The sequence below is a fragment of the Neoarius graeffei genome, chromosome 7, assembly GCF_027579695.1.
Source record: "Neoarius graeffei isolate fNeoGra1 chromosome 7, fNeoGra1.pri, whole genome shotgun sequence".
Lineage (NCBI taxonomy): Eukaryota > Metazoa > Chordata > Actinopteri > Siluriformes > Ariidae > Neoarius > Neoarius graeffei.
Window position 1 is genome coordinate 34,990,706 of NC_083575.1, and position 25,002 is coordinate 35,015,707.

The window sequence follows — 25,002 nt, forward strand, 5'->3', positions numbered from 1 at the left end:
CTGGAGGGGCGCATGGTCCGAACAGAGGGTGAAGGGGCGTCCCAGTAGGTGGTAGCGGAGGGTGAGGACCGCCCACTTGATGGCAAGGCACTCCTTCTCGATGGTGCTGTAGTGGCCCTCACGCACCGACAGCTTCCAGCTGATGTATAGCACTGGATGATCCTCCACCTCCTGGGACAGAACAGCCCCCAGCCCTCTGTCCAACGCTTCTGTGTGCAAAACAAAGGGGAGAGAAAAGTCAGGGGAGTGTAACAGTGGCCCCCCACACAGTGCAGCCTTTACCTCAGAAAAAGCCCACTGGCACTGCTCCGTTTACTGGACCGGATCTGGTACCCCCTTTTTAGTGAGATCAGTCAGCGGGCTGGTGACGTCCGAATAATTAGGTATAAACCTACAACAGTAGCTAGCCAGCCCCAGGAACTGTCTCGCCCCCCCTTTTTGGCCTTGGGCCTCGGGCAGGCCGCAATCGCTGCTGTCATTAATTTGGGGACGCACCTGCCCATTGCCCAAGTGGAAGCCCAGATACCGTACTTCCACCCACCCAATCGCACACTTCTTCGGGTTGGCTGTGAGACCCGCTCGCCTCAGCGACCTCAGGATGGCCCTCAGGTGTTCTAAATGGCGCGGCCAGTCATTACTATAGATTATAATATCGTCCAGGTATGCGGCCGCATAGGTGGCGTGGGGGTGGAGGACCCTATCCATAAGCTGCTGGAACGTAGCGGGTGCCCCAAACAGCCCAAAAGGAAGTGTGACAAACTGGTGTAAGCCAAACGGTGTGGAAAAGGCCGTTTTCTCTCGGGATAATGGAGTCAAGGGGATCTGCCAATATCCTTTTGTCAAATCCAGTGTTGAATAAAAACGAGCCGTGCCTAGTCGATCAAGCAACTCGTCAATACGAGGCATTGGGTATGCATCGAATTTAGACACCGTGTTTGACTTTTCTATAGTCCACACAGAACCGGACTGACCCGTCGGCCTTGGGAACCAAGACCACCGGGCTGCTCCAGTCACTGTGGGACTCCTCAACGATGCCCATGTCGAGCATGGCCTCGAGTTCTTCCCGAACCACCTTTTTTTTGTGTAAGGGTGGCTGCACACTACCACCCCCGGGGGCGTCTCAATGTGGTGTTCTATGAGGCGGGTGCGGCCGGGCAGGGACAAGAACACATCAGAAAATTCTGTCTGTAACTGGGCAACCTCCGTGAGTTGGGTCGGGGAGAGGTGGTCTCCACAGGGGACTGGAGTGGTAGTCAATATTCCCTTTTAGACCTCTGGCCCCAGCCCTGTCTTCTCTGGAACCAACGCCATGGGGACCTCCTCGTTCCAGAGTTTTAGCAGATTGAGGTGGTAAATCTGTAATGCCCCACCCCTGTCCGTTCGCCTCACCTCCTAGTCGACATCCCCGACTCGCCGTGTGACCTCAAAGGGTCCTTGCCACTTGGTGATCAATTTGGAGCTTGACGTGGGCAACAGCACGAGTACTTTATCTCGTGGTGCGAATTCCCTAAGGCGCGTGCCCCTGTTGTACAGGCGGATTTGCCGTTCTTGGGCCTGCCGCAAATTCTCCTGGGTTAGGTGTGCGAGTGTGTGGAGTTTTGCATGCAGGTCGATAACGTATTGAATTTCGTTTTTGCTTGTTGAAGGTCCCTCCTCCCAATTTTCCCGCAAAACATCTAGAATGCCCCGTGGTTTACGCCCATATAATAATTCGAATGGGGAGAACCCTGTGGAGGCTTATGGGACCTCTCGCACTGGGAATAACAGGGACTCGAGCTATTTATCCCAGTTGCATGCGTCCTCGCTTACAAATTTTTTAATTGTTTTTAGCCGAGGTCACAACCGGCCGTACGTGCTCCTACGGCTGGTCTACGTGCAAGAAACGCATTGAGGGCGCGCATGACGTGCTGATTTTCGAGCCGTAGACTGGCCGCAGACCGGCCGCAGAGGTTCTTTGTCATGTCAAACAAACTCTACGGGCGCTTACGTTTTTTTCAGGTTGCAAGACAAACTTATGGCCAACGTGCGTCTTTCTCCACGAACAAAAAAAACGCAGCGATTTGGGGAAACGCCAAAAATCGCACGGCCAAAAAATCGTACGTCCGGTTGTGACCTAGGCTTTTGAGAGTGTGATTAAACCGTTCGACTAAGCCGTCCGTTTGTGGGTGATAAACGCTGGTGCGGATCGGCTTAATTCCCAGTAACCCATACAGTTTGCGCAGTGTGCATGACATAAACGTAGTGCCTTGATCAGTCAGACTCTCTTTGGGGAGTCCAACTCGGGAGATGACGTGGAAGAGTGCTTCCGCAATACTACGTGCTGAGATATTGCGAAGAGGCACGTCTTCCGGATATCGTGTTGCATAGTCCACCAGAACTAAAATAAAGCGATATCCTCGTGTTGACCGATCTAATGGCCCGACGGGATCCATCCCAATTCTTTTGAACGGGGTCTCGATTAATAGCAGAGGGCGCAAAGGCGCTTTTGGAATGGCCGCTGGATTTACTAACTGGCATTCGCGGCACGCCGTACACCACCTACGGACATCACCGCGAATCCCTGGCCAATAGAACGGGGCCATTATTCGGGCTAGTGTCTTATCCTGCCCCAAGTGTCCAGCCATGGGATTAAAGTTAGCCGCCTGGAATATGAATTCCCGGCAGCTATTTGGGATCAAAAGCTGTGTGATCGGCTCCTTAGTCTGAGTGTTCTGCGTCACTCGGTATAATCTATCCTTAATAATGGAAAAATAGGGGAAGGACGGGGTGGCGTTTGGCTGGAGCATTTGACCATCGATTACTCTCACTTGGTCAAACGCATGCCGCAGAGTCTTGTCTCACGACTGCTCTAACAGGAAATCCGTGAGGGATTCCCCGAGAGAGGGAGGAGGAGCCTGCTGCTCCTCACTCTGACGCGGTGATGACGTAGACGGCTCTGTGACAGCTGCTCCCGCCAATGCCACACCGGGACCTCCCCCTGCTGAGCTATGGCAGGCCCCACTCTTCACTAAATGAGTCATTAATTCCCGAAATCCCAGCCAATCAGTCCCCAAAATTATCGAGTGAATAAGGTGAGGATTAACTGCTGCCTTTACGCAAAATTTCTCCCCTCGAAATAGAATGTGGACCGACACTAAAGGGTAGTTGTGAACATCCCCGTGCGCACGCACAACCTTCAATTGTGCTCTCCCCAATGCCTCGTCTTGCACCAGGCTTTGGTGGATTGAGGTCTGATTACAGCTGGAGTCCACCAAAGCCTGATATGTATCCCCTTGGATACTCACCGGTATGCGATACGCTCCGGCCCGATTGAGGGCGGTCCCTGGCGCATCGGGGATCCGGACCACCACGCCCACCTCCATCGCTGAGCACTGATGCTGGAGGTGTCCCAGCTCCCCGCAGTGCCAGCAAACCGGCCCGGGCTCGCTCTCTCTGCACTGGTGTTCCTGAGCTTACTCACCTGGGGGGAGAGACAGACACAGAAGTGGGAAACAGTAGGGCACCGTGGGCCGGCTGGGGTGGAGCCGGCCTCTGCCTCCGCGGTGGGGGGACGGGGCGAGAACGAGGAACAGGAGGGGAGGGGGAGAAGAGGAGACATGCTGTCCTGCTGTCGGAACAGCCACCAAATGGTCCTCCGCTAGCTCGATGGCCTGATCCAGCGATGCCGGGCGATGGCACTGGACCCACTCCGCGGTTACTTCGGGAAGTCGGGCGATGAACTGTTCCAGCGCCACCAGATCGACGATTCCCTCGGCGTCGCGGTTTTCGGCCCTCAGCCACCGCCGGCAGGCGTCCCGGAGTTGCTGGCCAAATGCGAACGGCCGGCCGACCTCCTCCAGGCACAGAGTACGGAAGCGCTGCCGTTGTTGCTGCGGGGTGCACCCCACACACTGGAGGACAGCCCGCCGGAGGTCTGCGTAGACCAGCCGGCTGTCGGCGGGGAGCTGTAGCGCGGCCAGCTACGCCTCGCCCGTTAACAGGGGGAGGAGGCGCGCCGCTCCACCGGCCAGCCCCAGGTCTCTGCTGCCTGCTCAAAGAGCGCGAGGAAGGCCTTGAGGTCGTCGTGCGGGCCCATCTTTGTTAGGGTGAGGTAGGGAGGGTTCGTGGAGGTGGTGGACCCCACTGATGCGAGTAGGTGCCGGAATGCCTGGCGATTTTCCTGCTGCGCCAGCACCAGGGCCTCGAACCTTTGCTCCTGCTCCTTCCGGAGGGCGACCAGCGCCTGGTGCTGGCTCTGTTGGGCCATGGCGAGGGCATGGATCAGGTTCTTGAAGGGGGAGGACTCCATGGGGCTGTTCTCTCCTGTGCTCCGTCCCGGGTTTCGGCACCACTGCAAGAATTGGAGCGGGTGGGTGGAGCACAGAAGCACGGCAGGCCAGAACTCAGTTCAGAAACTGTTTATTTGCAGCTTTTCAGCTGTTATTATACTCCCAGCCACACGTGCATGCGCGCACACACGCACACAAGTCTTCTGGTTGGGGAGAGAGCTCCCTTCTCTCTCTCTCTCTCTCTCTCCTTTTATAGGGCGCGGTCACTGGGGAAGATGCACAAACACACGTTAACTAACATCAGGTGCAGTGATTCTACCACTTACCTTCCCTGACTCCGCCCTCCGTTCACAGACCAACGCTTGACCACGCCCCGCTGCCACACCAGTTCATTTCAGATTTTATAAATCATGCACATTTCCTTCAGGATATAGTCCAACAGTGTTATTGAAGGGAAAAAAATGCAAGTTGCACATTTCAGGTGTCAGAGATGACATGCCTTAAGTCAGGTCAGTTTATTTGTCTAGCACTTTTAACAACAGACATTGCCGCTAAGCAGCTTTACAGAAAATTAAACATTTTAAACATACAAGCTAACTTTATCCCAAATAAATCTATTTATCCCTGATGAGCAAGCCTGTGGCAAGGAAAAACTCCCTCAGACAACATGAAGAAACCTTGAGAGGAACTAGACTCAAAAGGGAACCTGTCCTTATCTGGGTGATAACATGATTATAAATAACTTGCTTCTCTAACTGTGTTCCTTTTAGTCACAGAAATTTGTGTAACCAGGAAGTTCATGATAGTTTGAGCATGAAGTCTATTTTGTTGTCGTTATTTACTGTTCATTGATGGAGACTTGAGTGCAAGACTGTTCATGAAAACTGCAGTCCTAAAGTCATCATAGCAATTGTTCTCAGCCATCATGGCCAAACTGTAAGTGCCCAGAGGCATCTTTTAAGTGTGTCTTTTGACTGTCCTTATTGGGGCATCCTCCACAGGAGTGAACTGATGAGATTCCAGCCAGACATAGGGCATCAGGATGGCTCAGGCAGGTCTGAAGAGCAGAAGTCGTCAGCATCACTGGTGTCCCAGGATCGACGTGATTCGATTGAGGAAGAGACGGGGGACACGGGTTGTTGACCATAGGTGCTAAAGAAGGCAACTGTACTTGCTTGAAATCCTTGAAGACGTTTTACCTCTCATTCGAAAGGTTTCTTCAGTTCTGTCTGACCAGTGGGGAGTTCCACCTGAAACTCCCCACTAGTCAGACAAAACTGAAGAAGCCTTTTGGATGAGAGGTGAAATGTCTTCAAGGATTTCAAGCAAGTAGAGTTGTCTTCTTGAGCACCTACACTTTACAATGACCCTTAATGACTGAGAACCTTCAGACATGCGTTGCTGAGTATGCCTGGTGTCACCAAATGGTTAAGAAGAGTATACATTTTATGCTGAGTGCAGGCGGGGACTCCAGCAAGTCTAACTACGACAGTATACAGTGGTGTTTGAAAGTTTGTGAACCCTTTAGAATTTTCTATATTTTTGCATAAATATGACCTAAAACATCAGATTTTCACACAAGTCCTAAAAGTAGATAAAGAGAACCCAGTTAAACAAATGAGACAAAAATATTATATTTGGTCATTTATTTATTGAGGAAAATGATCCAATATTACATCTGTGAGTGGCAAAAGTATGTGAACCTTTGCTTTCAGTATCTGGGGTGACCCCCTTGTGCAGCAATAACTGCAACTAAATGTTTCCGGTAACTGTTGATCCGTCCAAGCACACCGGCTTGGAGGAATTTTAGCCCATTCCTCCGTACAGAACAGCTTCAACTCTGGGATGTTGGTGGGTTTCCTCACATGAACTGCTCGCTTCAGGTCCTTCCACAACATTTCGATTGGATTAAGGTCAGGACTTTGACTTGGCCATTCCAAAACATTAACTTTATTCTTCTTTAACCATTCTTTGGTAGAACGACTTGTGTGCTTTGGGTTGTTGTCTTGCTGCATGATCCACCTTCTCTTGAGATTCAGTTCATGGACAGATGTCCTGACATTTTCCTTTAGAATTCACTGGTATAATTCAGAATTCATTGTTCCATCAATGGTGGCAAGCCATCTTGGCCCAGATGCAGCAAAACAGGCCCAAACCATGATGATACTACCACCACCATGTTTCACAGATGGGATAAGGTTCTTATGCTGGAATACAGTGTTTTCCTTTCTCCAAACATAACGCTTTTATTTAAACCAAAAAGTTCTATTTTGGTCTCATCTGTCCAGAAAACATTTTTCCAGTAGCCTTCTGGCTTGTCCACGTCATCTTTAGCAAACTGCAGACGAGCAGCAATGTTCTTTTTGGAGAGCAGTAGCTTTCTCCTTGCAACCCTGCCATGCACACCATTGTTGTTCAGTGTTCTCTTGATGGTGGACTCATGAACATTGACATTAGCCAATGTGAGAGAGGCCTTCAGTTACTTAAGTTACCTTGGGGTCCTTTGTGACCTCACCGACTATTACACGCCTTGCTCTTGGAGTGATCTTTGTTGGTCGACCATTCCTGGGGAGGGTAACAATGGTCTTGAATTTCCTCCATTTGTACACAATCTGTCTGACTGTGGATTGTTGGAGTCCAAACTCTTTAGAGATGGTTTTGTAACCTTTTCCAGCCTGAGGAGCATCAGCAACGCTTTTTCTGAGGTCCTCAGAAATCTCCTTTGTTCATGCTTATTACTGTATGTACACTTCCACAAATGTGTGTTGTGAAGATCAGACTTTTGATAGATCCCTGTTCTTTAAATAAAACAGGGTGCCCACTCACACCTGATTGTCATTCCATTGATTGAAAACACCTGACTCTAATTTCACCTTCAAATTAACTGCTAATCCTAGAGGTTCACATACTTTTGCCACTCATATACGTAATATTGGATCATTTTCCTCAATAAATAAATGACCAAGTATAATATTTTTGTCTCATTTGTTTAACTGGGTTTTCTTTATCTACTTTTAGGACTTGGGTGAAAATCTGATGTTGTTTTCGGTCATATTTATGCAGAAATATAAACAATTCTAAAGGCTTCACAAACTTTTAAAGCACCAGTGTAGCTAAAAGTGAGAGCCAGAAGGTAATACAGCCATGAGGGAACCCTGGAACGTAAAGCAGCCAGCCACTCTACCATCAACAAACCTGAATGAACGTGAGAGGGTGGGGGGTGACAGCATCCATACATCCCAGTTTACTAAAACTCTATGCCTGAGGGCCCTTTACGTAATGAAAAACTATTAACAAATGGCTTGACTAAAAAGATATGTTTTCAGCCTAGACTTGAGCATTGAGACTGTCTGTCTGATTCCTGAATCCTACTTGGAAAGCTATTCCTTAACTGTGGGGGCTTTCTCAGGAAAGGCTGTGCCCCCTGATGTAGCCTTCAGTATTTGATGTACCAATAGATAGCCTGCACCTTTTGATCCAAGTAGGCGTGGCGGGTCATAAAGGACCAGAATTCGCTCAGGTACTGTGGCCCAAGACCATTCAGTGCTTTATAGGTCTGTAGTAGTGTTTTATAATCAGTGGGAAATTTGATTGGGAGTCAGTGCAATATTAAGATGGGTTGATATGGTCATACCTTCTAACTCTAGTAAGAACTCTTGCTGCTGCATTTTGAACTAACTGGAGCTCATTTATGCACTTATTGGTACATGCAGACAGTAAGGTATTGCAATATTCCAACCTAGAGGTAACAAAAACATGCACTAGTTTTTCTGCATTAAGTAGTGACACATTTATCTTGGCAGTATTTCTGAGAGGAAAGAAAGTTATCGTCATAATGTTATTGATATGAGTTTCAAATGAAAGACTGGAGTTAAAGATCATCCTGAGGTCTTTTACTGCTGCACGTGAAGAAAGAGAAAGACCATCCAGAGTTGCTCTGTAATCAGAGAACCTACTTCTAGCTGCATGTGTTCCTAGTACAAGTACTTTTGTCAGAGTTTAGTAGAAGGAAGTTAATAAGCATTCAGTGTTCCTCAATTTTATTAAGCTCGTGTATCTCAACTGGCTTTGCAGGAACATACAGTGGAAGTTAACGCCATGCTTATGAATATTATTACCCAGAGGTAACACGTGTGTGTGTGTGTGTGTGTGTGTGTGTGTGTGTGTGTATAGATATAGAAAGAAAGAAAAAAGCAGTGGGCCTAAGACAGAACCTTGTTGAACACCAAACTTTACCTTAGTATGCATAGAAAAATCACAGTTTACATCAACAAACTGATAACGATCAGTTAAACAAGACCTGAGCCAGGAGAGGGCCATTCCCTTAACTCCCACAACATTTTCTAGTCTATCCAGGAGAATGGAATGATCAGTGGTGTCAAAGGCTGCACTAAGGTCGACCCATACAAACAGGGGGACACAGCAATCATCAGATACCAATAGTAGGTCATTTACTACTTGAACCAGTGCTGTCTCTGTGCTATGATGAGTTTTACAGTGTCTTGCAAAAGTGTTTGTCCTGTTTTTTCGCATGACAAGCTGGAATTAAAATGGATTTTGGGGGGTCACACCTTCTGGTCCCCCTTCATAATAAGAGGGACCACTACCCCAGTCTGCCAAACCAGTGGCTCTGTCCCCAAATCCAATGTTGAAAAGGTGTGTCAACCAAGACGGCCCCATAACATTCAGTGCCTTTAGGAAGTCAAACCACATCTCCTCTACTCCTGGTGCCGTCCCACTGAAGGTGGTGTTTGTTTGTTTTTTTTTTAATCCAAATCAGTGATCTCAGTCCGAGTGATTGGAGTATCCTCTTCGGAGTCCTCATACTCTGCTTCTGGATCCACACCTTCCTGTTTCCTGTGACATGATTCCTGTTTTCGAATTGGTTGCTGTGAGTCTCTTCTCGGTGTTGGTGTTTTAACTATGACCTTTTTTCTGTTTTTCATCAAATTTTTAATTTTTGTTGTATACTTTCCCTTCTGCCACATTTTCATTTTCTTGAAGAATGCCTTTTTTCCTGTCCAAAGACTGAGCAGAGACCATCCACATTGGATCTGCTTTAATATCAACAAATCTTTGACTAAGGTCTGTAAATCATTCATCATGGCAAACATTCTGCTTGTTCAGTGTGTTGAGTGCAGGATGTTTAGTTATTCCTCTTCTGTCATTTGTAGCAACTTTTATTTGTAATAAATGTATATTTCTTAGCTCTCAGATGGAGCTAACAGCTTTAGAGGTGCGCATCCAGACTCTAGAGAGGGTTAGAGTGAGAGCAACATAGGTTCTGTAGGGATAAGTCTGGATGCCTTAGGTGGAGTTAGCAATCCCCCAACTCCAGCATGAGAGCCCTCACAGCGGTGCAAATGGGAGACAATTCAGTGGCATAATCATAGAGCTAGCGCTAACACTCCGGCTCACCCAAGGGAACACATCTCCATGTATTAAACAGGTTTGCTCTCCTTAGTGAAGCACCTGCTGAGAAACCTGAATGAGCTCTGGTTATAGGAAACTATCTTCCAGCAGGTGAAATTAGCTAGGCCTTGAGGGGCACCAGCAGCTTTAGTTAGGTGTATGTTTCTGCAAAGCCAGATGGGACACTAGTTTAATAAAATTGAAGAATGTGTAAAGGACATTAGACACTGGATGCTTATTAGCGTCCTTCTGCTTAACTCTGACAAGACCGAAGTACTTCTACTTGGTCCACATGCAGCTAGAAATAAGCTTTCCATTTACATAGGCAACACTGGATGACTGTTCTGTTTCATGTTGTGCAGCAGTATAAGATCTTGGGGTGATTGTTGATGCCAGTCTTTAAAATGAAACTCATGTAGGTAGTATTACGAGGGATAGCCTAGGGCTGGGCGGTATGACCCAAAATTCATATCACGATATAAATTGAATCTCTTCACAGTAATGGTATATATCGTGGTATAAATGTCGCGGTGTAAAACTTTATAATGGAAGTGCTTCTGAATGGGTTTTGTAGTCCCTTAGCAAAGCTAGATTGACTTAACAACAAAAAGCAAAGATATAATGTAATTTTTTGAGCATTTATTGTGCAGAACAACAGCAGAAGTAAGGATGGCACCTCAGAAGTACAAAATTCTTACAAAAATAAAGTGGATATTGTAAACAGTACTTCAAGTAAGAGAGGTTTTCTCTTGGGCAAATGGCAAAAACAGTGAAAAGGTTCTGTAATCCAAAATGGTGCAAAAGACACCAAACATGAAATTTTCCACATCTTAAAGAACACAAAAAATAAATAGATATTCTAATAACACTACTTCAAGTCCACAGACAGAACAGGCTTTTGTTCTCTTGTGCAAAAACTGTCACTGAACATTTGGTTTCATATTTCAAATTACAATTAAGCTGCAAACACAAACACTGAACTTTGGTTGCCAACAATAAGGTTTTCTTCTCTAATCCAAAATAGTGCAAAAGTTACCAAACACATTTTCCACATCTTAAAGAACACAAAAATACAATTCTAAATAACACTACTTCAAGTACACAGAACAGACTTTTATTTTGTTTTGTCTGTTGTGCAAAAGTGTCACTGACTGATTGAACAATATATTTTTAAGAGAGGAACACTTACAGTACACTTGGCATCTTTTCAGTAAAAAACAACAATAAAAAGCAGCGTATTTCAAATTAAAATCACAAGCTGCAACACTGAACTTTAGTGTTTACTCCAGTTCACTTGCTTCCCAAGTTCCCATCCTCTTTTATAGGTTGTTAGCCAGAAACACAACCGTTTGGAAAGGGACCATGTCTTTGCACAAGTGTTGTGATGGCTCTTATGTCATTCCACCGCGTGCTTTTTTTTGTCATAAGGAGTACTCTTGGAAAAGGCTTGCACAATGGAGGTCTGTTGGGTCGCGGGGGAAACTTTTTTTTTTTCTTCTTTCCTCCCGTGTCCGTAGACTGAGCCGGCGTTTGAGCCGAGCGCAGCCTCTGGCTCTCTGCATACTCGAGCACATGTTTTGATTTCAAATGGTGAAATAAATTGCTCGTGTTACCTTTGTTGGTGGTCACAGTTACTCCACACACTTTGCAGATGACATTTTTCTGCTCAACATCCGACTTTTTAAACCCGAACCATGTCCAAATCACGGATGGAGCGCCGTTTTTTTTGACTAGCTCCTCCTCCTCCGCCGTTCCTGTGCTTGCGGCCATTTTCACACAGAGGCAGGTGCGATGACGTCATCGACGGTATGACGGAAGAGCACAAATCTCTATCGTGGCCAAATTTATATCGTTTCTATCGTCATACCATGTATACCGCGCAGCCCTAGGATAGCCTTCTTTCATCTCAGAAGTATTGCTAAGATAAGAAATATGTCACTGCATGGTGCAGAAAAACTAGTTCATGCCTTTGTTCCCTCTAGGTTGGATTATTATAATGCCTTATTGTCTGGATGTTCCAGTTGGTGAATAAACAAGTTCCCGTTAGTCCAGAAGGCAGCAGCAGCAATAGTCCTTACCAGAACCAGATGTTATGACCACATCACCCCTATCTTATCCACGCTGGATTGGCTCCTAATAAAATTTCGCATGGATTGTAAAAGGCTACTATTGTCCTGTAAAGCACTGAATGTTCTTGCACAACAGTACCTAAGTGATCTTTTGGTCTTTTATGACCCGCCACGCGTATGTAGATCAAAAAATGCAGGCTATTTGTTTGCACCTCAAATAGCCTTCCAAGTAGTGTTTGGGACTTAGACACAGTCTCAGTTTTTAAGTCTAGGCTGAAAACATATTTGTTTTGTCAAGCTTTTTATTAGGTAAAGGAGTAGATCTGGAGGGTTTTCGGGCATAGTGTTTTGGTAAACTGGGATGTATGGATACTGTCACCTCCCTCCACTCTCGTGTGTTCACTCAGGTTTGTTGACGGTCGAGTGGCTGGCTGCTTTATGTCCCAGGGTGCCCTCATGTCCATGTTAACTTCTGGCTTTCCCTTTTATTTATGCTGTCATAGTTGGTTTTGCTGGAGTCCCTGCTTGCACTCAGCAGACAATGCACACTATTCTTAACCATTATGTGATAGCATATACTTAAGTCTGTTTCTCTCTGTCGAGTTATACACGTCACTACTGAGATACCAGTGATGCTGACTTCTCCTGCTCTCCAGACCTGCTTTATCCATCTTGATGCACTACTTCTGCCTGCGGTTCCCATTGCTTCTTTCTTGTGGAGGACGGTCCCATATGAACAACCTAAAGATACACTTGGAAGATGGCTCTGGACACTTAACGCACACAGTTTTGTTACGGAGGCTTTGTCATAATAAAATTAGGACTGCAGTTATCATTGAGACTTGAGTGCAAGACTGTTAATCAGTGAAAAGTTGATAACATGAACAAAATAGATTTCATGATAAAACTATAAAGAATTTCCTGGTTACACAATTGCACTGTTTAAACATATAGAACACACTTATAGAAGCAAGTTATGTTATCTGTTATCTAGGGCTGGGAATCGATCCAGATTTCCTGGATCGATTCGATTCCGATTCATAAGGTCACGATCCGATTCGATATCGATTTACTTGGATATTGCTGGATTGTCACTTTAAAGTAAAAACTGTCCCTATTGACAGGAACAGCCCCATATGTGTTTTGTGCATGTAATTTAACCCCAAATGCCTTCTCCAGTGCAGTTTGATTCGCCGCAGGTTTAGCTGAAACTGTGTTGGCGTGGTGCCTGGATAAGTGGTTGCGGAGATTGGTTGTCTCATCTCATCTCATTATCTCTAGCCGCTTTATCCTTCTACAGGGTCGCAGGCAAGCTGGAGCCTATCCCAGCTGACTATGGGCGAAAGGCGGGGTACACCCTGGACAAGTCGCCAGGTCATCACAGGGCTGACACATAGACACAGACAACCATTCACACTCACACCTACGGTCAATTTAGAGTCACCAGTTAACCTAACCTGCATGTCTTTGGACTGTGGGGGAAACCGGAGCACCCGGAGGAAACCCACGCGGACACGGGGAGAACATGCAAACTCCACACAGAAAGGCCCTCTCCGGCCCCGGGGCTCGAACCCAGGACCTTCTTGCTGTGAGGCGACGGCGCTAACCACTACACCACCATGCCGCCTGAGATTGGTTGTATTGCCACTATATTTTACCTCTATGTGGCACAGTTTGCTGCGCACTGCTTTTGTTCTGTCGACTTCGTCTGTCCTCGTAACGTTTGAATCCAAAGTAATGCTATACATCAGCTTTCAGGCCAGGCGGTAATTTTAGCTGTGCAGCTTCAGCCATCTCGCATTCTTAAGTTTCGGTTTCGTTTGCCGGCACTCGCTTTTTATAGCGGTCCTTGCGTGGTTGAGAAAATAGTGCCTATAGCCACCTGGAAGAGATCGAGCCACACATTTTTGAATCGATCTCGTATTTTTTGAACGTGAATCGATATCGGATCGTGGATCAATCTTTTGAACCCAGCCCTACTGTTATCACCAAAATGAGGATGGGTTCCCTTTTGAGTCTGGTTACTCTCTTTCTTCCTCATGTTGTATCAGGGAGTTTTTCAGTGCTACTGTTACTCCAGGCTTGCTCATTTAGGGATAAATTTATTCATTAATTTGTTTAAAGTTTGTCAGTCTGTAAGGCTGCTTTGTGCCAACGTCGATTGTTAAAAGCACCCGAAGGTTTAATTCAGGTTTCTTTTCCCCCCCAGTACATTTATATTTCAACAACATTTTGTCCATGTTTTGTTGTATTATTCCTACAGTGAGACATGGAACTCACATTGAGGTGTTTTTTGCTTTTCTTCAATGTCAGTCAGTTCTGGTATATTTCATGTGGTAGTTCCTCCAGGAGAACGTGCTTACCTTATATGCAAGTGTAAATACTTGACCCTATATGAAAGTTAGTGCCATACCTATGGCATAGATTGTGTGCAGGAGTATAAACTGGCCTTGATAGCCCCCAAACCCCTTTTCTCCCCAAATTGGTCAGCTGTCATTTCCCACTCCCCAGCCAGTTCTCCCCATCACATAAGGGCTTTCACCTGGGGAGGGTGGAAGCTCACACATACTTCCTCAAAGATGCCTGAAACCAGTCAACCACATATTTTCAGTGCTCATGCTGCATCATGGGACACTGTAATGCACTCAAAGGAAAGGGCTACCTACCCTTTTGTACATACATGAGTTCACTGACAGGAGTGAAAAATTATGCCATTATTCCCACTCCATGACCAGTTTTGCCCCCGTCTAGGAATGCCTTGTGGCATTGTTGGGGTTTGAAGTTGCAATCTCCCCATGATCGGATGATTGCTTTTCTATTAAATTGTAGGTGAGATACTGCCTGAATCCACAAAATCACCATCAGTGCATTTACATGCACATAGAGAAAATCGAATTTCTGCCGTAGCTCGACTGAAATCGAAGTTCTAAATGCCATGGAAACACCTTAGCTCGGCTGAAACCGAACTGGATTTCTCGTAATTGGGCTACGCAACCTAGATTATGCGATTGTAGCCGAGCTACTTAGTGCATGTAAACCCTATCGAGCTACTTACTTCAGCACTGCCCCTTCCGGAAGTGACGAGTGACGAGACCACAAGTGGTTCAACAATTGCTGAGCTGCTTCGTTGTTGTCAATCTTCTCTCTCTCGATGTTGCTGTCCTCGTCGTCGTTCTTCTTGTGAACACGGAACTGATAACTTTGTTTATACTCTTGAATAGCTCTTCATGACGACAACCGGTCGTATACCAACACGATGGGGCGTGTAGCGCCACCTGTGGTTCGGGTGCACAATGTACCTCACACAATAGCTTGATTTCCTTGTGTGCATGTAGGATTGGATTTCTCTGGCACCCCTGCTGGGACCCTTAGCTCGATTACCGACAGTAGCTCGATTTGGATGTGCATGTAAACGCGCTGCATGTGTCATGAGTTTTGAATGAATGAATGTTTATAATGTTGCTAGTGAATAGGAGCTACATAGTGAGAACAGGAATTTGAATGGGAATTTGCGCGTTTTCATTGACTCCCAGGACAGCCTTGAAAATACAAGCGCCCAACGGGCCATACCTGATAACTCAAGCTTTTATCATAACACTTTAGTAAACATGTGAAGCACCAGTGACATTAAAATCAGTTATGTTAAACTATTGAACAAACAGTATAATTGTGGTGGTTTTTTTTTTTTTCCTTCCCTTCTTCACAGAGACTATTCTTCACATCGGTCAAGCTATGAAGGTTATGATGAATATAGTTCAAGAAGACACAGTCCTAGCCGACATAGGAACAGGAGCTGCAGTCCAGATCACAACAGAAGTCGTCCTCGCAGCAGGGCGCCAAGTCAAGAACATAGATCACGTAGTAGTAGTAGGACCCGGAGCAGTGGAAGGAGTAGAGCAGTGAACAGGGTGAGGAGCAAGAGTTGGCGGCGCAGCCGGAGCAGAGGAAGGAGCCGGAGCCACAGTGGTGGCAGTAGCTATGGCAGCAGTGGCAGAAACAGCAAGAGAGATAAAGAAGACTTTAGAGAGCTTGAGAGAGCTCGTCGACGTAAGGAGCTGGGGGACATGCTGACAATGCCTACTAAATCCATCTTGAAAAAAAGAATTGACTCCTCTGAAACTGATTCTCCAATGATAGGACAGGTAGGTATGATTTTGGATATGAAGGCAATCATTTTAATGAATTTGTAATGGGTTAGTTGCAGATAATTTAGTTAAATTTTTTTCCCATTTGTCATAGCTGGGAGTCTGTTTTAGATAATTTGTTTTAATCTAATTTAACTGTTATCCAATGGTTTTTGACTTTGTCTCCACAGTGGAATTCAGGCAGTGGCCTTTCAAAGGATGCGGAACAGTTACTATGTACAGTGACTAAAAAAATGGACCCAGACATACTGGCATCAGTGTTGGCTCTAAATTCTAATGCCAGTGCACTTGAAGAGCTCATAAGCAAACTACAACCACCCAAAGAGAGTGGGCATGGCTTTACTCTCCCTTATGAAAGAAACAGCCAGCAGAATTCAGACCTCACCCAGCTTCTCAGTGTGAAGGCAGAGACAGGAGGGCAAACACCAAACAAGAAGAAAAGCTTTATGGATATTAAAGATGAAGAGGATGCCAGATTCCCAGCAAAAGAAATGTCTAAATCTGGACAGCATAGTTTATTGGATGTCTCTGAGAAAACTGGATCTGATGTGCTCCGTCATGATCGCCATAGGAAAGGATATGGACATTCTTATAGACATGGGCATCCTGAAGAAGATGAAAGTCGAATAACCAAACAGAGCAAATGTTCTTCAGTCTCACCTGGGCAGCATCTCGATGAGGAATCTCGGAGTAACCAACCAGTAACTGGGTCTTATTATGCTAAAGTTAGGGCAGAAGTGGAGGAATATAAGAAAATACAAGACCGTCTTAAGACGAAAAAAAGTATCAGAGAGACAAAAGACAAAAGTTACTCTACATCGCTTTCCCAAATATCCCAGTTTTCTCACCAGGATTGTGACCAGGCATCCACAAGTGAAGGCTCTCCAAACCAGTTTTCAGCTTCAAGGCAAAAGAGTAACCTTGCAACACAAATGGAAAGGTTTCTTGGTGCTTTAAGTAAAGCAGATTCAAATTTATTGTCCTCAATGTTGAGGGATGCTAGAAAAGATTCTGGTTCACTGGAGAATCCGAGGATCCCACAAGAGCAGGCAAATAGAAAAGCATCTTGTAACAAATACTGTGATCTCTTGAAAAAAACAGACTGCAGCAAAGACAACTATCACTTAATGGGGAGCAAACAGAATGTGAATCCTATATTGGAACAAACTGAAAACACCCAAAATAATCTATTACCACATGAAAGAGCTGTGGTAGATGGCAGTGGCTTTTCCAGAATTGTTGGAATGAAATATGGCTTTGAAGGGAAACCTGAGAATCGGTTCCTTTATGGAGAGGAAATGCCTTCTAGTAGTCAAGGCAGACTTTTAGAAGAGCATGAAAATTTTTTGAAAGTGCGTGATGAATTTAAACAGTCGCAAGGTCGTTCCAGTGATGAGCCGTATGCAGAGGACAGAGAGAGGTACAAAAAACAAAAACCATCTGAAAGTTACAGAGTAGAAGGCAGCCTTAGCCCAGTGCATCAGAAATCGGAGAATGCTAATGAAGATGAGGACCAAAAAGCAAACCAGTATCAAAAAATTCAGGATCTACTGCAAACCATTGGTCTTAATTTAGACAGAACAGAAGTTAGCAAGTTATCTGCTAGGACAAATGAGCGCCTGTATGGCAAGAAGGTCAAACCCCAGAGTTCTCACTCTTTGGATCCAAAAGATGAACAATCAAGAAGTAGGTATGATCGAAGAGGGAGCAGTCGTTCTGCTGATTCTGAGGGTGTCTATTCTGTATCCCCTGCTAAAACCTCTAATCGTGAGGTTTACATGAGCTACTTGGATTCCATTAAGTATCGCCGAGATGAAGTCGCAGTCAAGGAGCTGGACCTTCTAGGCCTTAAAAGGACTATTAGGAACAGTCCTGAAGCAAAACGGATACAGGTCCATACATCGGACCCATACGAAACCACACCATCGGCAGAAGTCACACATGACTCCTCCAAAACAAGCGCAGAACCCTCATTGTCTTTAACTCAGTCTGTTGGTTTACAGTATCCTCAAATATCCAGTGGATACTCCTCAGCTGTACACCACCTTAAAAACGAGCAAGATTCCTGGAAGTGTAGTTATACTACAGGTGGAGAACAAAATCCTTATGGATCAGTTGCTCTAAATCCTCTGCATTATGGTCCTGGTTATCTGAACCCACCCTCTCATTTCCCATCTGGTTATGGGTATTACACAGCATTTTCCAGGCCTTCTTCCATGATGCCACCAAGTCCTGGTCAGTTCTATCCGGCCCCCTCTACTTTTACCACACCGACAGTTGGTCTGTTGCCAGCTTGTCCTTATGCACCCACTTCAGGTCAATTTGGATTTGCCATGCAGCCTGGCAGCTCTGGTTATGCCACCCAGCAGGCTAAGACAAAACCCATTGCACGTAACCGGTGTCTCAAAACAATAGAAACTGAGACGTCTGGAAGTGTAAAACCTTCTGCAGTCAAAGAAGTATGTACTGTTATTAGCATACAGACAGAAAATGAGCCGAAAAATACTGACAATGGTGTTGAATCCCAAGTGATACCCATGATGGAAGATGACATCAAAGCTAAACAAAAAAAAAGGGTAAGTTAGACTTCACACCCACGTGGGGAAGAAGAGATTTCTTGCTATAAAATTGGATGTTTGGATTCTTGTACCATTGATTTAAGAGATCTGGGAACATTCAGTTCGGGAAAGATGCGTTTTGTTTCATACTTTTATTTTCATGTAACGCTTACTAGAGCCCAACCAATAATTTGTCCACCAGAGGGCACACTGCAACTCCACTGTTGGCAACGCAAGTGTTTGCAAAGCCACAACACTTAACAATCAGCAGCAGAGAAGCCCATGTTTTGTTGTACTTTTGTTCGAAGTACTATTATAACAATAAAATAAGCTTACTTTTAAACTACATTGTCATGTTATTTTGGTCAGGACTCTTAAATAACGGAACATGAACGATGGAGAAAATCTTGGTGTTTCTAGAAAAAAAGAAAATCAGCCAATATATAATCTATCAGACTTTTAAATCCTCAAATAGCAAAATCTGGATTGGTCTTAAAAATCCTACAACCCCAAGTCCAAAAAAGTTGGGACACTGTAAAACAAATAAAAACAGAATGTGTTAATTTGCAAATCATGGAAACAATAGATTTCATTGAAAGTAGTAAAAGACAACATATCAAATGTTGAAACAAATCTTGTTTTTTGAAAAAAAAATGTTCCTTTTGAATTTCATGTCAGCAACAAGTTTCAGAAAAATTGGGACAGAGGCAACAAAAGACTGAAAAAGTTGTGTAATGCTAAACAAAATAATTTAAGCGGCAACAGGTCAGGAACATGATTGGGTCAAAAAGGGCATCCCAGAGAGGCTGAGAGTCTCAGAAGTAAAGATGGGGAGGGGTTCACTGTTCTGTGAAAGACTGCGTGGGTGAACAGTGCAACAATTTTTAAGAATCATGCTCCTCAATATAAAATTACAAAGAATTTGTGGGTCACATCATCTATGGTACATAATATCATGAAAAGATTCAGAGAATCTGGAGAAATCTCTGTATGCAAGAGACAAGGCTGAAAACTGACATTGGATGCCTGTGATCTTCAGGCCCTCAGGCGACACTGCATTAAAAGCAGATGTGTCTGTAGTGGAACTCACTGTATGGGCTCAGGAACACTTCAGAAAACCATTGTTTGTGAAAGCAGTTTTTATTACTGCATCCACAAATGCAAGTTAAAATCAGATATAAGCAATATCCAGAAACACCTCCATCTTCTCTGGGCCCGAACTCTCTTACAGTGGACTGAGACAAAGTGGAAAATTGTCCCGAGGTCTGACGAATCAAAAGTAGAAATCATGGACACAAAGTCCTCCAGGCTAAAGAGGAGAGGGACCATCCGGCTTATCAGTACACAGTTCAAAAGCCAGCATCTGTGACGGTATGAGGGTGCGTTAGTGCACATGACATGGGTAGCTTTTATATCTGGGAAGGCATCATTAATGTTGAATGATAGAGCAATATGCTGCCATCCAGACAAAACCTTTTTCAGGGAAGGCCTTCCTCTTTTCAGCAAGACAATGTCAAACCGCTTTCTGCACATATTAAAACTGCATGGCTCCATAGTAAAAGAGTCCGGGTGCTAAACTGGCCTACCTGCAGTCCAGACCTGTCTCTCGTTTAAAACATTTGGTGTATTATGAAGCGCAAAATATGACGCAGACCGCAAACTGTTGAGCAACTGAAATTATATATCAGGCAAGAATGGGATAATAGTTCTCTTTCAAAACTACAGCAATTGGTCTCCTCAGTTCCCAAACCTTTACAGTGTGGTGGTAAAAGTAGAGGTGATGCAGCACAGTGATAAACGTGCCCCTGTCCCAACTTTTTGGAATTGGTGTTGTATATCGGTTGGGCTCTAATGCTTACGTTCAGTGTCGGACTCTTGAGATCCTTTTTTTAACACTTTTGTTTGGAGCAGCTGGAGCAGTTTAATCAGAGAATGAGACTGAAGAAGGAACAGCAAATGGAAGCCCAGCGAACACGAGGACAAAGCCAGAAATCAGAACCAGGTATCAGAGTAGCATTTCTGACATTTTTAGTTCTGAGGCATATTCAGCAATAACGCCACTGTTAAATCTTGGCCAGAATTTTTCCTCCACTTGGCTAATTCTGCTACACCTGAGAATAGATATCTGTGATTCTTTAGCTTGAGGCATTGGATTTTGAAAGAATGCTCATGACCCATGAGGATTCTACTAAAGCAGTCAGTATTACTTGTCATCAGGCTGGAGTTGATGAGTAATCAGCAGAATGGTTAAAGGGAGACAAACCAATGATGGTCTAAGCAAGAAGCTACAGAATGTATGAGTACTTTGGGGGAAAATCCATCCGTCATCCATATGAGATTTTTGTGACCGAGCTGTCTCAGGAACAAGTGGTTAAATGTTTGTTTATGTGGATATTTTCATTGTAACCAGCAGATGAACTCATTAGATTTTGAAATTGACTCAAACTGGGGCAAGATCAAATGTCTGAAATGGTTTTCTCCAGTTGCTTCCTTCCTGTTTAAAGTATATTTTAAGGGTATTTGAGGCATTCGGAGCAGTAACAAGAAGGTCTAGACTTGTTGGCAGAAGAGGCATCCCTGCTGATGCCTTTTTTTATACAGTTTATTAACTTGGTTATTCCATGTCAGCTCTGAAATATAGGTCCTTTTAATGCTACTGGGCACTGTAGTAGCTTCTGTGTGGGGTGGGGGGGTTTTTTGTGGGTTTTTTTTTTTTCCCCCCAATCGCATAGCATGCTTTATTGTTCTGCATTTATCCATCAGTGGACATTCACCTCTAAGAGAATTGAACACAGTGCACTGTTAACTGTTGAGAGTCTGCTGCTGTTAACTAGGATCCTACTGAATTTGTACTTCTTCCAACCCCTTCAGTTTTGCACACTTTATTGACTAGAGATTTAATTTAAAATGGATATATATCCATCTTAAATTAAATATCTAGTCAATAAAGTGTGCAGAAATATATGTAGCACATCAGTGTACATACAATACCTTATAATGAATTTTTTTGTAAATTAAAAAAAAAAACTGTCTATAAAACTCTTATTTACATCAACATTCATACACTTTATTCAGTACTTTGTAGAACCACCTTTGGCCTCAATTACAGCTTCATTTCTTCTCGAGTAAGTCTCTACAAGCTTTGCACACCTGGATTTGGACAGTATTTCCATTTTTTCCTGGCAGATCCTTTCAAGCTCGGTCAGGCTGGATTGGGCACATCTGAACTGTCATATGATTTCTCCATAGATATGTTATTGAGTTCAATCTAGGCTTTTGTTCTGCCTCTCAAGGACATTCAGAGACCAAAGACACTCCAGACAATAACATCTCAGTATTTGGGTCTGTTCATCCTTTCCTCAATCCTGAACGATCTCCCAGTCCCTGCTGCCGAGAAGCAGCCTGTTCTTAGATGGTATTAGCTAGTTAAAGGACAGTACCCAGTTTTCATATGCCTTTTACCCAGGCGTGGTTTCTGTCTAGCCACTTTACCCTTGAGTGATTGGAGTATTTCTGAGATTGTTGTCCTTCTGGCAAGTTCTCCCATTTCTGCAGAGGAATTCTGAAGCTTTGTTAGTGTGATCATTGGGTTCTTGGTCACCTCCATTACCAAGGACCTTCTTGCCTGGTTATAGAGGCAAGCTCTAAGAAGAGTCCTGGTGGTTCCAAACTTCTTTCATCTCAAAACGATTGAACCCATTGTGCTCATGAGAACATTCAAAGGTTCAAAAATGGTTTTATACCCGCGCCCAGATCCGTCTCGACACGATTTGATCATGGAGGTCTACAGAGCGTTCCTTAGACTTGTGGCTTGAATTTTGGTCCGACAGGGAATATGAAGTTTGGGACTTTGGACACATTGGTGTATCTGTTTCTAAATAATATCCGATTAATTGAATTTGCCACAGGTGGACTAAATTCTATGCAAGTTCTAGAGACCGCTCAATATAATCATGGTAAACAGGATATGCTTGAGCTCAATTTGGAGTGCCTTTAACCTATGATCTGAATAATTATCAGTATTTGAATGAAAACGGTTTGTTTTTCAGTTTTTGATTTTTAATACTTTTGCAATAATTTCTGAAAGCATGTCTGTCATTATGGATTATTGTGTGTAAATTAATGGACATTGTTAATTTAATCCACAGTCAGTGAAATCTTCAAAAGAATTAAGTGTGCAAAAACTGAAGGGGTCTCAATTTCTAACCTCATTCTGTTCTGTCAGTAGGTTTTTCGATCTATTTACCTGCCTCACACTCTCTCTCTCTCTCTCTCTCTCTCTCTCTCTCTCTCTCTCTCTCTCTCTCACACACACACAGCCCTTTCTCTGCCTCCCTTTATATAGATAGATCTTCAGCTATGTGAACTGTAAAGTTTACCCTGCTCCGAAATTAAGCCTGCCTCATGTGTGATGGTGGCCAAATAAGCTTGGAGTAACCTTGTAGCTGAAGCCTACTCTGTGGTGGACATCATCTCCTTAGCCTGTAGACAGGCTGCAGGGATGCTTGGTCCTACAGTGTCATGCCACTGTAGGAGGAGCGTTCCCTCCCCCAGATGCTTCCACCAATCACACTTCAAAACCACCTGCCTAATATTGTGTAGGTCCCCCTTGTGCTGCAAAAACAGCTCTGACCCACCAGAGCACAGACTCCAGAAGACTTCTGATGATGTGCTCTGGCGTCATAACATTAGCAGCAAGATCCTTTAAGTCCTGTAAATTTTGAGGTGTGGCCTTCATGGACCTGACCTGTTTGTCCAGCCCATCCCACAGATGCTTGATCAGATTGAGATCAGGGGAATTTGGAGGCTAAGTCAACACCTTGAACTCTTTGTTCCTCAAGCCATTCCTGACCAAGTTTTGCAGTGTGCTAGGGCACGTTATCGTGTTAAAGAAGCTGCCGTTAGGGAATACTGTTGCCATGAAGGGGTGTACTTGGTCTGCAGCAAAGTTTAGGTGGGTTGTGTGTCAAAGTAACATCCACATGCATGCCAGGATCCAAGGTTCCAGTATAATGAGAGAATCAACGTGATTCACTTTACCTGTCAGTGGTTTTAGTGTTATGGCTGATCATTATATATGGTATTCCCAGAACAACAGTGACACATACTAACTGAACAAAAGGAAAAAAAAAGGTCACTGTTTGAATTTAAATAAGCAAGTACTTAAAAGCATTTGATTGGATAAATATTGCAGTGATTGTGTTTCAACTGGCAACAGTTCTTTTCTTTTCACCCTCACTGATGCAGTGAGTAGCTTCTCATTTCTTAAACAATGCTAGAAAATGTATTCTGTGGTTGGAGAGATAATGTTTAAAACTTGCAAGGATAGTGGTGAACCGTCAGCTTCACAAAAGAAATGTGGTTGGGGAAAAAAGTCTTGATTGACCGTGATCGGAGATTACTTATACACTTGAAGAAAGATTGACAGTAGAACTCTATTTGGGTCTATGTCCTATGTTAAGGGTTGTGTTTGAGTGAAAGTAAGAGTATTTCCACACTCAGTGTAATGAGAACTCGCAGGACTGGGACTAAAGAGCCTTGTGGCCATAAGAGAACCACTTGTTAGTAAATGTGATCAGAAGAAAAGGCTCGAGTTTGCTCGGGAACATAAAGATTAGACTCTGGAGCATTGGAAAAAGGTCATGTGGATTGATGAGTCCAGATTTACCCTATAGAGATCTTGCAGTCACGTGACCGGAAAGTACACAGCCGCCATCTTGTCGGTAAAAAACACAGCTGAATATTGCTGCACTCGTGTACAAAATGGATAAATTTCAACCGACGGACTACACGGCTCATTTTTCTAATGAACAGATAACTAGATACATGTCTAAAATAAATGACCTACAGATTAGTGACCCTTATCGATTACCGGACGTAGTTTTCACGACCGTGTCAGTGGATATTGAACTGCCAGAGGTGGAATACCCAGACGTGTATAATTGCCTCATTAACTTTCCCTCGCTGTTCAGTGGTGAAGCACTGCATGCTTATAAATCTCTGGACAGTTATCTTTACAGAAATTCAGGATTTGTCAGCGACTCAGATGTGGCATCTTGTAAACAAGAAAATAACAATCCTCATTGGACGGGTAAGTCACTTAAGTATTACTAGTACTGATACTAGATATATCAGTAGTATCTAGTATAGCACTGACCAGCCGATTATAGAATAGAATAAGGTAATTCCAGCTGTAATTCCAAATCGTCTGTCTTGTTTACCATGGATCTGACGTTGGAGAGGTAGAGGCTTGGCAGTGGAGGTTTGAGTGGCTGTTTTCTGAGCTTAGTCAACAGGCCGGCTCTGCAGCCTCGCTTTTGCTTCCTCTCCCGACGCCGTCTCCTTCGCCTGCCAGACCCGATAACAATCCACGGAGACCCCGCTGGTCTCGCTATCTCGTCCGGAATGTTGTGAATGCGATGGAAATCGCTACAAACCGTCATTTTCTGCTGGAAACCAATGTCCAGTAAGTCCATACGGTTGTAGTGGATATTGAAGTCCGGTACAGACGAACAACACGCAAAAATACACACAAAAAACATAAACGTGC

The 25,002-nt window shown here is 44.4% G+C and overlaps 1 protein-coding gene across 2 annotated transcripts in view; it reads left to right on the forward strand.

Annotated features, from left to right (window-relative positions):
• LOC132889248 (zinc finger protein 318-like) overlaps positions 1–25,002 on the forward strand; it is a 44,380-nt gene that overhangs the window by 14,033 nt on the left and 5,345 nt on the right. The window contains exons 3-5 of one of the 2 annotated variants that reach the window (XM_060925547.1): positions 15,456–15,891; positions 16,065–18,470; positions 20,364–20,454. In XM_060925547.1, the coding sequence (XP_060781530.1) occupies positions 15,456–15,891; positions 16,065–18,470; positions 20,364–20,454 (2,933 nt within the window). The remainder of the gene's footprint in view (positions 1–15,455; positions 15,892–16,064; positions 18,471–20,363; positions 20,455–25,002) is intronic. The other variant, XM_060925548.1, reaches the window with a different exon arrangement.